Raw genomic sequence first — 13968 nt, forward strand, 5'->3', positions numbered from 1 at the left:
ATATTTCACAATGTTTCAAATGAAGTTGATGAAAATTGTCAAATTGTATAAAATTATATATTCTTGAAAATTAGCGTTGCACAAGAAAAAAATAAAACCTCTATTCGGTAAGTTAGGAACATTTATGTAGTAACATTTTCTACATGTCCACTTGGAAGGGTCATGTAGTTAATTGGGATTGCCTTCCAGCTGTGTATAAAACTGCAGACTGAGCTTACTATGCTTAGTAAGTTCCATGCTTAAGACTGCAGTTTTATTTGTATATATCTGAGTAAGCACCACTGAATTTAGTGGGATTTAGTTCGGAGTATCCAAATATGGGATCCGACTGTAAAATTCACATAAACCAGAGGAAATAATCTATATAGTGCGATGATTGCAGTCCAATGTGCATCTTTTAATGTCTACATTTGTGACTTTGGGAGGAAGACTTAAGAAGCATCTCTTAAGGTTTTCACTATGAGCTTGTTCCCACAATTGACTTGGACGACTGGCTTAGGCAAAATGAAGTACTGTTTCCACAGATAGTTAACTTACAGCATTTGCTGCCACACCACGAGGGGATGGGCTGTAGAAATGGCTTTTAAAAATGCTTTGGATAGAGTGATCAACAACTATTAGCCACGGGGCACTCAGTGTAGGACTCTGAGCCAAAAGGCCAGAGCTCCACTCATCAAAATTAGCAGAAAGTGCAACACAAGGCTAGTTGACCACATTTTGAAGAGACCCTCTGGTAAGACCACTTTAAGTAACATGCATTGCTAGCTTTTTTAAAAAAAAGCCCACTCAAGGAGACCATTCCCCAGAGTCCCAAACTGCCAACTGTACTGTTGAATGGAAGCAGTATGGTTAAAGGCAGTTTGTCTCGGAACACCAACAAATGACAGGAAGACTGCCTTCATGTCCTTTGAGGACATCCTGCCGGATCACGGTTGGAAACAAGATACTGGACTAGATATTAGACTTTTGGCTCGATGCAACTGAACTCCGTGCAGTTAGTTGAAGAACCTGTCTTTACTCATGGTACATTAAAGGTCTGCCCATGAAAACTGGCATATGTTCATTGTTCCATACAACGTTTCAGATACAATTACCTCTTGGTTAAAAACTATGGTCTGGTAATAATCTCTGTCTAGGAATCCTTCATTTTAGGCAGTGGGATGAGATGCGTCTGATCATAGCAGTTAATTATGTGGGAGTGTTCCCCAAGGGCTGTGGCTCAGCACTTCTCGGAAACTACAGCTAATCCAGAATGCGGCAGCTAGACTGGTGACTGGGGGCGGCCGCCGAGACCACATAATACCGGTCTTGAAAGACCTACATTGGCTCCCAGTACATTTCCAAGCACAATTCAAAGTGCTGGTGTTGACCTTTAAACCCCTAAACGGCCTCGGCCCAGTATACCTGAAGGAGCGTCTCCACCCCCATCGTTCTGCCCGGACGCTGAGGTCCAGCGCCGAGGGCCTGCTGGCGGTTCCCTCATTGCGAGAAGCAAAGCTACAGGGAACCAGGCAGAGGGCCTTTTCGGTAGTGGCGCCTGCCCTGTGGAACGCCCTCCCATCAGATGTCAAAACGATAAACAACTACCTGACATTCAGAAGACATCTTAAGGGAGCCCTGTTCAGGGAAGTTTTTAGTGTATGATATTTTAGTGTTTTTTGGTTTCTATGGAAGCTGCCCAGAGTGGCTAGGGAAACCCAGCCAGATGGGCGGGGTACAAATAATAAATTATTATTTTTATTATTATTATTCTACAATGTACAGTGCCAGGTTTCAAACCTGGATGAAGGGCACATATTCTGACCCAATGATCCTCTCGCTGTGAATCCCAGCTGTGTGTGGCTAGCTGTGGTTACTGGTGGCTGCAGGTAATAACTTTTCAAATGCAAAAAAGAAAAGAAAAAAGCCCTCTGCTTTATTACTCATAAAACAATGTTTATGCTTCACCACCACATGATCCAGCCAACATTATCCTGCGATATCATTAACATTTTACCTGCATCATTTATGCATGACAAGTTTAATTTTTTACTCCAGCAAAGCTAGTTCACTGAGCCATGCAGGCAACTTAAAACAAAACCTGAGAATAAAAGGCCTATTAGGCCGCCTTATATTCACTAGCAATATTCAATGAACACCAGTAAAATACTAGCAGCATCTCATCCACTACCTTCCTGTGAGAATTATTTTGCAGGTAATTTCTTAATAGGAAAACGGCAGGCCTGAACACTAAAGGTAAAGGTACCCCTGCCCGTACGGGCCAGTCTTGACAGACTCTAGGGTTGTGTGCCCATCTCACTCAAGAGGCCGGGGGCCAGCGCTGTCCGGAGACACTTCCGGGTCACGTGGCCAGCGTGACATCGCTGCTCTGGCGAGCCAGAGCCGCACACGGAAACGCCGTTTACCTTCCCGCTAGTAAGCGGTCCCTATTTATCTACTTGCCCCCGGGGGTGCTTTCGAACTGCTAGGTTGGCAGGCGCTGGGACCGAACAACGGGAGCGCACCCCGCCGCGGGGATTCGAACTGCCGACCTTTCGATCGGTAAGTCCTAGATGCTGAGGCTTTTACCCACAGCGCCACCTGCGTCCCTGGCCTGAACACTAGGATGCATTAAAAAATAATAATGACAGAACACTCATAGCTCCACAATAATAAAAGATTTTCCACAAGAGGCTTCAATGTGCTTGGAATTGTTGACACACATAACTGCCTCAAAACATTTCTTTTCCTTAAACTGGCCATCGATAAATAGCTTTTCTAGTAAACGGCTTTTAAATATTTCAGGCAGCACATCTCAACAGATGGCACATTTATGAGAACATTGAAAGGCTATAAATTTTATACTGGTTGATAACTTGGTACAAAAAGTACTATTTAAAGGGGCCATTTCTATATGAAGAGCCGGAACAGAATATTGAAGGAAATGGTCTGGTCCCCGTTCCACCCCCCCCCCTTTGTGGCAGTAATTAGTTTATTTCTATGTGCTGGGTTCAGTTACTTCTGCTCTTTGTGGCTGAACAGAGCCTCTAACTTAGAAGCTAAGGATGATTTAATAGTCATTAACTGTCCATTATTAGAAACATTGGAAATTAAGGATGCTGGCAGTTCAGTGATATTTCAGAGTCTGTGCTCCTAATTACCACTGCTGTCATGTGCTACACAGCTTCTGGAAGGTGCAAAAAGAACACTCATTTGATTCTTAGTGCAGCAAGTGTAAGAAGATACCAAAAAAAAAACCAAAAACAAACCTGCACTAATTAGACTGTGAAACAAGTAACCTAGATACTGTTTGGTGAGAGAAAGAATCTTCCATGTTTGCATCAAACACAGGAAACTATGAAGTTTCTATCTTTTAAAGCAATATGCATCCTGCTATTTTTGAAACATCTTTATATAGGCACACTTTTTTTGAGGTAGAGACTAGCAATCCTAGGTATAACTAATCCTGTCTGAAGATGCTACGTCAATGAGGTGCACTCATATGACACCATTAAATGTTGTCCATATCTATTTTTCTACTCGTGTACATTTTGATGTCCTGTTTCGTTTCTCCTATTCACTCAAAATCCCAATAAGCAGCAGAGATGCATATTTGTAGCAAGAGCAATAATCTGTCCAATTCAGAAAGATGGAGCTAACTGGCAATGAAATGCAAAGAAAAAGAAAAAAGACTGTGACAACTGAATATAGAGTAGGGGATAACCGCACTTCAGGGTTGCCGGAGCTACTTTTTTCTAAAACGCCATGATCTACTAGTCAGAGCCAGGTGCAAAAAACACAAGAGTTCCTGTCTGAAGACATTTTGAGCCCAGGAATTTGTTTTAGGTACCAGAAATGAACTGAGCTCGCAGTCCTTTCCCATAAAAGTCTACTCCTTGTTAGCTTTCTCCATGTCCCTTGTTGATCTACTGCCTATCGCCCCAAGATCTATTAGCAGATCTTGCCTTTTAAATCTGCTCTTTTGCATTTCACTGTTATGTTAATTCTCCCTTTCACATACACAAAAATGCAGAATTGGACATTTTACGTGAAAAAAGTGAACTAGAGAATTCAAGGAAGGAGCTACATATTACAGTAAGCAAGAAGCAGTTGCCAGAAACATTTAGGGCAGCCTTTCTCAAGCTGTGGGTCCCCAGATGTTGTTGAACTACAACTCCCATCACCCCTAGCTAGCAAGGCCAGAGCTCAGGGATGATGGGAGTTGTAGTCCAGCAACATCTGGGGACCCACAGGTTGACAACCACTGATTTAGGGCATTAAAGAAAATGCATAAACCCATTAACACCCAGTACTGAGTACTCATGTCCTGGTATCAAGATGGTGCACGCCCCCCACCACACACATAAACAAAGAGGGTGTGGAGGAGGAGTTGCACAACTTCTTGATGCCACAACACAGGAACTTTGTCCTAGACAACACTGCAGGGGGAAGAACTAAAAACACTGGCTGTGTTCAACAGCGGCTGCATGTGTCTTGGATGATGTGGGGCAGCATGGGAAAATGCCCCGGGCCGAGCGTATTAGGGCAATTGCTCTAGGGACATTACTGGTCACACTACTGTCTTCTTAACTAAATAGACATAATACATCACATAAAAAAAGAAACAAACAAACCCCGGCATGGGAGGTGAGAATTAAATGTGTGAGCACCAGCCATCTGCTTAGTATAACACATAGTTCCAGCACTGGCCATTCTCCTTTTGAAAAGCAAATTTTAAAACTTGAGGCTTGAAATGACATGGGCACAGCATGGTTGAAAACTCGGGAACAGTGCTGCGTTTGTGTGAAGAATCGGCACAACTTCTAAGAGATCTGCGGGTGGGGTTTCCTTGCCAAGCATAGTTTTGCTCCCTTCCCATGACTGACAAAGGTGCAATAAATGACCCCAAATAATGACAATTTAATGGAGGGCAGGCCTGCAAATGCTATTTATTTGTGATAAATAAACGGAACCTCTGTGATCAGATTTCGTGTTGAGTACTGCCTGCCAAGGGCAAAACAGAAGGTATTCAAAGCTGTCCACTCCTGGGCTTCCAGAGGCTATTGCAGAAAGTCGACTAGATGGAGCTTCATCTATTCTAGCAAGGTTTTTACAAGCCAACTTTGCTTGTTTTGCAAAATGCATATGGGCCTGTAGAATTTAACTTTGCTTAGTGCATAATTTTATTAAATTATTTATTTATTTTTTAAGAATACAAATAACACTGGTCTTATTCCATTAACCACAAACTGGCCTGCTAAACCCAAACATCAATACCTTTGTCAGCAGGCAGCAACACAACGGATCATACAACATCTTATGAACTGAAAAACACTGAACATAGCATGACAAAAATCCACCAATGATATACTATATACATAAACCTTAATATATTTACAGCTACATACAGAAATTTAGGTTGGCTGCAAGGTGAGAAAGTTCTGCATCCCATAGGTGGTTGGTAGAGGATTCTTAAGAAACGGAGGAGATTGGGTTATGAGGAGAACCCATTTGTGTCAGCACCTTATCTAGCCATTGCAATGGTCCATGCAGGTGGATCTCGATCCAGCACGGAGTACTCGTGACATCCTGCCGATGATACTCCGCTCCCCAGCCCTACAAAACAGAGGAACAAATACCAAAGGATTTTAAAAAACACACCAAACACTCACATTGTATTTGCCATCTTATTCTTCTTTCCGTCAAGGCAGATCAAATTGTAGCAATAGAAGGCTGTGATGGCCAATGGCTGAACAACAAAGTATAAAATTAATCCCAGCAAGATAAATTTGTTCATTCAAGGAAAGTGATCACAAACAAATCTGCAGTAAAGCAAAAATCTCCACTGCATAGTCTCAATTTTGAAAAGATTTTACACTCTCTTAGGTCATTATCTAGGATGCTAAAGATCTGTAGCTCAAATGCACTTGCTTTGAGGACAGCTTCTGAACTTACAGAGGTCCAATTCACACCTGAATGACTCACAAATGAACATATGAACTGCATTCACTGAGCAGCACTGTGCTTGGAGACGATAATATTGTGAGTTGCTGTTTCCCACAGACAAACCATCACTCAGTGACAAATCATCACCCATCACAAAAGCAGAAATTTTCTTTCATAAGGCATATATTATCAGATGAAAAGAGATAAGATTTGTGACCCACTTAAGTGAATATTTTCTCTTACCTCCTTTTGGTGTAAGGCGCAAACCTTGAACATATTTATAGTTTTAAATGTGTACATTATTGCCAGGTAATCACTCCTATGTAAATCACCCAAAACCTTTGTTTTAAGGCTCTTCTATTTGTTACTAAGTTGCAACATGTCAATCACAAGCCGTAATAGGATACAGAGGTGGCAGAAGGAAGAAATCAAACTTTGCAGAGAGAGAGAGAGGCCATCTGTTATGCTGCATAATGCTCAAGTCTGACTTTATATGAATGAAACGGTGTCTGACACAGCATGGCGCCTATCAGATTCTTGGTTCATTAAGTGGTTCTTTAACCCCCTCTGCTGGTAGTTTAAAAACACTGACAAGTATATTAAAGGTGACTAAGCTCAAACATAAAAAAAAACCTAAGATCATGGCCACTGGTCCCATCACCTCCTGGCAAAGAGAAGGGGAAGAAATGGAGGCAGTAAGAGATTTTACTTTCTTGCGTTCCATGATCACTTCAGATGGTGACAGCAGTCATGAAATTAAAAGACGCCTGCTTTTTGGGAGAAAAGCAATGACAAACCTAGACAGCATCTTAAAAAGCAGAGACATCACCTTGCCGACAAAGGTCTGTATTGTTAAACCTATTGTTTTCCCAGTAGTGATGTATGGAAGTGAGAGCTGGACCATAAAGAAGGCTGATCGCCAAAGAATTGATGCTTTTGAATTATGGTGCTGGAGGAGACTCTTGAGAGTCCCATGGACTGCAAGAAGATCAAACCTATCCATTCTGAAGGAAATCAGCCTTGAGTGCTCACTGGAAGGACAGATCTGAAGCTGAGGCTCCAATACTTTGGCCACCTCATGAGAAGAGAAGACTCTCTGGAAAAGAGCCTGATGTTGGGAAAGATGGAGGGCACAAGGAGAAGGGGACGACAGAGGACGAGATGGTTGGACAGTGTTCTCGAAGCTACGAACATGAGTCTGACCCAGCTACAGGAGGCAGACCAAGATAGGAGTGCTCTGGTCCATGGGGTCACGAAGAGTTGGACATGACTAAACAACTAAACAACAACAACAAAAATGCCCAAGTCACAAAACACACTGGTTTTGCTTCACTGGGCCCCATGGGCTACCCTTTATATACAAACCTGGTGTGCCACCAGCTTATATGATTAAGATACTAGAAGCCTTTCAAAGGATTCTAGGTAAATATCAGGAGTATCCGATTAGTGCAGGCTGTTCACCCAAATAAACAGATTGAATAACTAGATGTCCTTGTGTATAATTAGACCAGAAGATTGCCACAGAAGAGTGTGCACCTGTGCAGATGTGACTATTACGTGGGTGAACAAAAGCCACCCACGTTTCCTTGCCTGCCTTCCAATAACTATGGCCAGGAATAGGAGGGGCCACCTTGACAAATTACAGAGGCATGTGGCAATTTCCCCAGTCGCTCTGACTTGAATCCTACGCGACGGTTGGGTAGAAAGGAACCAACGTGCAGCGCCTCACGCAAGCAACACCTGCTCCCCCATGTCTGTGAATTGCAGAACTTGCTTTGCTGGCTGCTGTTCGGAAAAAGCTCCGCTGACAATTAATCGTGCCACATTGGCAGCTCACACCTGTAAGGTTGGGGGTAGAGAAGACAGGAAGGAGTCCTTACTTTGACGAAGCTCATTCGGATGGTGCACATCTTGGTCAGCTCATACACCACCTCAAAGCCGTGGTTCACGGACTGGGCCAGCAACTGGGCAAAGAGCTGGTTGTTGAAAATCTTCAGGCTGCAGCCGCTGGGGATCTTGCAGACGGTGGCAGGGTGGAAGCCGTGCTGGTAGTTGCAGTTGCGGCTCTGTACAAAGATGCTGCTGTCACTCACGCACTCTGCGTACACCTCTCCCCCCACATAATACAGGTGGACACCTGAAAAGGGGGGTGGGGGAGAGGAGAAAACAGAAAGGTTTCAACATAGATAAAAGCAAATTTATTTATTAATTCACTGCCATTTATGTACCGCCTTTCTGCCAAGGCACCTAAGGCAGTTTGCAATTTTGTAAGTACTGAGACAAAAGATGGACAATATTACTACTATTATTATTATTTTCGTATCCCCCACCCATCTGACTGGGTACATGTAAAATTGGGGGTGGGGGGCATAGTCTGCCCGCAGTAGACCCTGATGTAGTCTCCTTCACCAATTAAATTTGTCAATTCAAAATGGTATACTGTTTGCTTAACAGTGCATTATGTGATATACAGAATACAAAAAGGACACTTTTCTTTGAGAGAGAGACATTATAGTCTTAAAATACAGTCCATTCTAAAAATCTGTGCTTGGAGAAGGAGTTTGGCAGACATTCCTCACCAATGTTTTGAAGGAGCCTACTTGCTGCAGGCTTCTCACTCTTTGGAAAGCAAACAAAGTGCTCCTGAGTGGCCCGCTCATCATACCTCCTTGTGTAGAACCCGTATCCAAATGCACAACCCAATCTTCGGGTGCCTTGGAACGCAACCCCAGCATAAATGGGGAGCTGCCTGCGGTCCTAAACATTATTTGCTACCACTGCAATAAGGGGCTTGCTCTCACCCTTTCCTATGTGCCTCCTGGTGTTTTCTATAGTGGAATTCCTGTTCACGTTAGACAGCAGCCCAAGGCAGAACCTGTTCTTATTGTTCGACGGATCTGTAAAGCCATCTATCAGTATGCTTCGCGAAGAGGCCTGGAAAGTCTCTCCGACTCGGTTGTTGAGTTCATAGTACGCTACTGAACACCAGTGCTGCGGCTCCTCATAGCAAACGGGCCGGAAGTCTGGAAGGAAAGTCAAGAATGAAGAAAAGAGGCAGGGCCATCTCTTCCCTCACAACAATATGTCTAGTCACATATGCTGTCAGGAGTTGCCTCCATGGCAAGTTCCTTTTCTTCCTACTCTTCCAGCTACATCATTCCAAAATACTGTTAAGTATATATTCAGACAGCTGGAAGGTACTGGTTCTGGCTGCAGTAAATGACAAAAGGGATACTGATCAAGGGGGTGGAGCAACTGACCTATGAAGAAAGTTTTTGATAGTGTTTGGGCACCATGAGGTGAGCTTTTATGCCCCCACCATGTCATCTGATTCTACCCTGATTAACATGGTATGATGTGCATTCAGCAAATTTGTCCAGAAGTGGATCTGATCCTTCTGTGCTCATAAAATGCAATATTTTGCTTTTATTTTCTGATTGGTGACAGCCCCACCATTAAGTACGGTGCACTTCTGACACTGCTAAAGAGTGCCTGACAATTCATCAAATCCACCAGCCTCAAGTTGAAGGCTGCAAGTCACTATCACTCCTACCACATGGCAATAACAAGGAGTAACTCATGTCCTGAAGCAGGTGGAATAATTCTGTTCTGATTTGAATTATAGCAACTCAGGAAAGGGGTCTAAGGGATCACAAAGTACCCTGAAAATATCCACTTGCTGAGCTGTGGAATGGAAAGGGCAAACATGACTTGAGCAGCCTTTGGAAAAGGAACAGAGGCTAGAACAGAAAGCATTAGAGTGGCTTTGTACATTACAAGGTAAGATTTATGGCAGACGTAAGCAGGCACCAGCGCATTTGCTTTCCGCTACACATTGTAAGTGTGATGTTCCAAGGAGAACTAGACCATTAGCACGTCCTCTTTTCAGATGTGATAATATGGTGATAAATGAAAAAGCGAGGTGTACTTTGGCACCTCCTGTCTCCCATGCGTTGAGGAAGGATGACTGCAACCTTACTCACCACTGCAACTCAAGACAGTAACAGGTGCCTTCAAACTTCAATATATCAAATATTGTAAGCAGTTCCGACTGTCTTATCTCAAAAACAATGTTAGAGATGGTAAGTTCAGAAAAGGACAAATGCATTAATTAACCTTCACTTTATCAAAAAATAAAAAATGGACTTCGCTTACAAAACCGCAGCTGTAATCAGGAACATGGAAAGCAAAGTGTTTTAGCTTACAGGGCAGGAGGTGGCACACACATTGATTTGGAAAGCAGCGGGTAGTGGAGTTATTCTTTGCTCTCTCAAAATGTAAGCTCTCACAGCTTTTGCAATAAAACTGATAGGCAGTAGGTTTAAGTCAAAGAAAAGTTATGTGGGAGATATCCTGGAAAATTCACTGCCAAAGGATGCTGTGCGGCTTCACTTCCTTACCTGCTGAAGTGGGATTTCGGATTATGTTTGCCTCATGCTGCTGCATGGCAAACAGATTTGGAAAATATGGGATGTCTCAACAGCAGCATGCGTATAAGGGCTCTTTGGATAGGCCAACAGGCCTATCAGATACTAACCAATGGAATAGTGGTCTAATCTGCCTTTGTCTGTGGAGATATTTTTTTATTTAAAAAAAATGCTTTAAAGAAGTGCCTCATGCAGCCCTGGAGTTGGTGGGATCACTGGTTGTCACATACATAGAAAGCACGACCTGAATGTGGACTAGAATATTTCTGCTTCCTTGGGTTTTCATTTATCAGCCTAATGGTTGTTATCTAAGCTCAGAGGTAGCCTTCAAACAACTAGCTAGTTTACCAATATTCCAGCCACATCAATTAGAACCGTTCCAATAATACTGTATTCTAGTGGTTCAGCACTGGAAGCAATTTCATTAAGCATCACTTTTAATCCAGGTTAAGGATTTGATTTTTTTCCCTGCTGTCAGAGGCCTATAAATCAGGCATAGCTCAAGTCATTTCCCCCTAGAAAACGATACAAGTATTTACATACTTTCAGGTTCTCCATCGGCAGATTTACCTCCATTGGGCAATGACAGGACTAACTGATTCTCTGCGGTTGCATGTATAGAGCGTCCATGGTGGTTTCCTGGCGTTTCTCTCATGTTGTAAGGCGGAGGTGGCGTTTCGACTAGAGAGGGGGGATAGAAAAGGAGAAAGCTACTGGGCCTGCCATTTCATTAACTGACTAGTTTACGTTCACTGGAGAAGGACCAAAACCTTCTGACTTAAACTGAATCCGTGTCTCATCCAAATTAAGATGGATTTTCAAGGGTTTTTGTTTCAGATGAAGGATCAGACACAGGGCCCAAGATTCCCTTGTAAACATTTCGACAGTGCACATCACATGAAATGATGAAAGCAATACAACTGCCAACACCAAAATTGTACGGACTGTATGCTTTCATATGAACCAAATACCACACAAAAGTTGATATTCCATGTCCCCAAAAAGGTAAAAGGTAAAGGACCCCTGGACACTTAAGTCCAGTCAAAGGGGACTATGGGGTTGCAGTGCTCATCTACTTTCCAGGCAGAGGGAGCCGGTGTTTATCCACAGGCAGCTTTCTGGGTCATGTGCCCAGCATGACTAAACCACTTCTGGCACAAAGGAAACCAGAGCGCACGGAAACGCCGTTTATCTTCCCGCCGCAGCGGTACCTATTTATCTACTTGCACTGGTGTGCTTTCGAACTGCTAGGTTCGCAGGAGCTGGGACAGAGCAATGGGAGTTCACCCCGTCGCGGGGATTCGAACCACCAACCTTCAGATCGGCAAGCCCAAGAGGCTCAGTGGTTTAGACCCTAGCGCCACCTGCATCCCTCTTGTCCCCAAAAGAGAAGTCACTGTAGACCCATTCATCAGCACTGGAAACGTGTTCAGGGAGACTGCCGCTTATTTATTTTTTACCTGTAAGTTGATAAGGACTTCCTGGTGTAGAGGAACTTCCGGGGGAGTCAGGGTAGCTCATGCTGCTAGGGGACTGAGAGAACATGTGGGGGGACGCCGGGAGAGGGGGGCATGGAGGATGCTGGAAAGAATCAGGGTAGGTCGCGTTATGAGGCATCAGTGGCTCACTGTGAAGAGACGCATTCCGGAATTTGGCAAGGAGGCTGAGGTGAGGGTTGAACTCACTATGTCTTGGAACCAGAACAGGAGGCAACACTAGAACAAGAGGGAAAACATGTCCGGCATTAAAAGCAGTTAGGGGCACAGTTTGAACTGGTGTCAGGCAGTTTCCCTGTTTGCTTCTCTTGCCCAATTACTCTGGAAGCAGCTCTCCAGAATCTCCTGAGCCTTTCACTTAAGAGACGATTGAATCTGAGATCTCCTGCAGCAAAGCACGCACCACACCACTGAACTGTGACCTCTCCCTAGTTACATGAGATGCCACTCCTAAGATCTGGCATGTCAGTCACGTTACCAAACTTTCATGCAAGAACGTATGCAATTCCTGGAAGGGGGGGGGGGACATGCAAATTCAAATTAAATAACCTGTGAGTGCATATTAGGAATTTCACAAGTAGAGACCTGTGAAAATTCCTTGTCCTTAAGGCTGCAAAGGTCTGAAGATTGGTGGGTGAAAGACACTGAAATCTCAGAAACCACAGGTGGTGGGGGAAGAAGGAAGGAAGGAAGGAAGGAAGGAAGGAAGGAAGGAAGGAAGGAAGGAAGGAAGGAAGGAAGGAAAGAAAGAAAGAAAGAAAGAAAGAAAGAAAGAAAGAAAGAAAGAAAGCATGACGCAGAATTTTCAGTGGTGCAAGTAGCAAGGCTTCAATGCAGTATCTGAATCACCTTGGCATACATATTTTAAAGACAAAATTTATAGGGTACAAAATCTCAAATAACAAAACATATTTAGTCTAAGTATCCAATTAATATAATTATTCAGAAAATGTAAATTACTGTTTCCTAAGTTCTACGAACTCATAAAATTTAAATCATGAATGCAATTAATATTCTAAACTTCAGGTCAACAAATAGAGAAAATGTGCAAAAACATGCTACGTATAAAATGGGAAATGAGGCTGGCTGGGAAATAACTGGCTTCCACATTAGCAAAACAACAACCACAAGAGAAAACTCTACTGGATCTATCCCACCAGAAACAAAGACTGTATGACAATAATAATATAAGGGTGGTGATTAGGGAAATCACACATATATTTGGAGAATTTTACCATTATACATGAAAAAGCCACCTTCCCACCACTGCAAATGGAGGGGGTCCTTAAAATAAAAACCCACCCATTCCCCATTTACCAAAAGTTGACAGAAATTTGAAAGGTCAAGTATTACAGAAGTCAGAGAAACTATTATATCTTTATAGGGCAATAAATCTCAAGGGCCAGATGGAATTACCCCCAGAATATGATAATGCTTTCTTTCCGACATATTGTTAACTCCATTAACAGATGTAATAAAAAATACATGAGAACAGAATTTTTGTTGACTCATGGGTCTAGAGAAACGCTGGCAGGAGATCTATGACTGATCTCTCCCAACATTTCCCCCCACCCAATCAAACACACCCACGGGGAAGAGGGAGTGCTAATTTGACTAAGGGGTATGGGACTTGGAAGAAGTGTTTTCAAGTCTCCCTCCCTGAATTATTTTCCCCAATCTAATTCACAACCTGCCCCTGAAGTTGCAATTGGCCAGGAAGGAGAACAATACTAGGCAAGCCAGGAAAGGATCCAAGGAATGAATCATCATATCAACCAATATCATTATTAAATTTATGATTACCAGGTGATGGCAACAGTATTAGCAAGGAGGTTTAAAATAATTATAGGACACAATATTCATTTCCCCCTTGCTCTTCAGCAACACCCAGGTTGCTAGACTAAACAGCAACACCCAACTTACATATATCACTGGTAAGGCAGTCCCTGCCCTCAGGATTACAATCTAAAATACACAACATGAAAGGGAATGGGGATGGGAGGAAAGAGGAACATTGTAGTGTCCTTCAGTGGGGGAATGTGGCAGTCACATGGCTCCTTGGCATGATGCTATGCTATGATGAAATGTCATTTTGGGGCATTTAGTGGGGATGGGTTTTT

General features: G+C 43.2%; 1 protein-coding gene across 3 annotated transcripts in view; it reads right to left on the reverse strand.

Moving 5' to 3' along the window:
• Positions 1–4458: 4458 nt before the first annotated feature.
• The window catches only part of SMAD9 (SMAD family member 9), a 29944-nt gene continuing 20434 nt past the window's right edge, over positions 4459–13968 (reverse strand). For 2 of the 3 annotated variants that reach the window (XM_028726517.2, XM_028726516.2), the window contains exons 3-7: positions 11813–12067; positions 10896–11033; positions 8727–8948; positions 7806–8062; positions 4459–5595 (exon numbers count right to left, since the gene is read on the reverse strand). In XM_028726517.2, coding sequence (XP_028582350.1) covers positions 5452–5595; positions 7806–8062; positions 8727–8948; positions 10896–11033; positions 11813–12067 — 1016 coding nt within the window. In that variant the 3' untranslated portion in view covers positions 4459–5451. The remainder of the gene's footprint in view (positions 5596–7805; positions 8063–8726; positions 8949–10895; positions 11034–11812; positions 12068–13968) is intronic. The other variant, XM_028726518.2, reaches the window with a different exon arrangement.

The sequence above is a fragment of the Podarcis muralis genome, chromosome 4, assembly GCF_964188315.1.
Source record: "Podarcis muralis chromosome 4, rPodMur119.hap1.1, whole genome shotgun sequence".
NCBI classification, from domain to species: Eukaryota; Metazoa; Chordata; class Lepidosauria; order Squamata; family Lacertidae; genus Podarcis; species Podarcis muralis.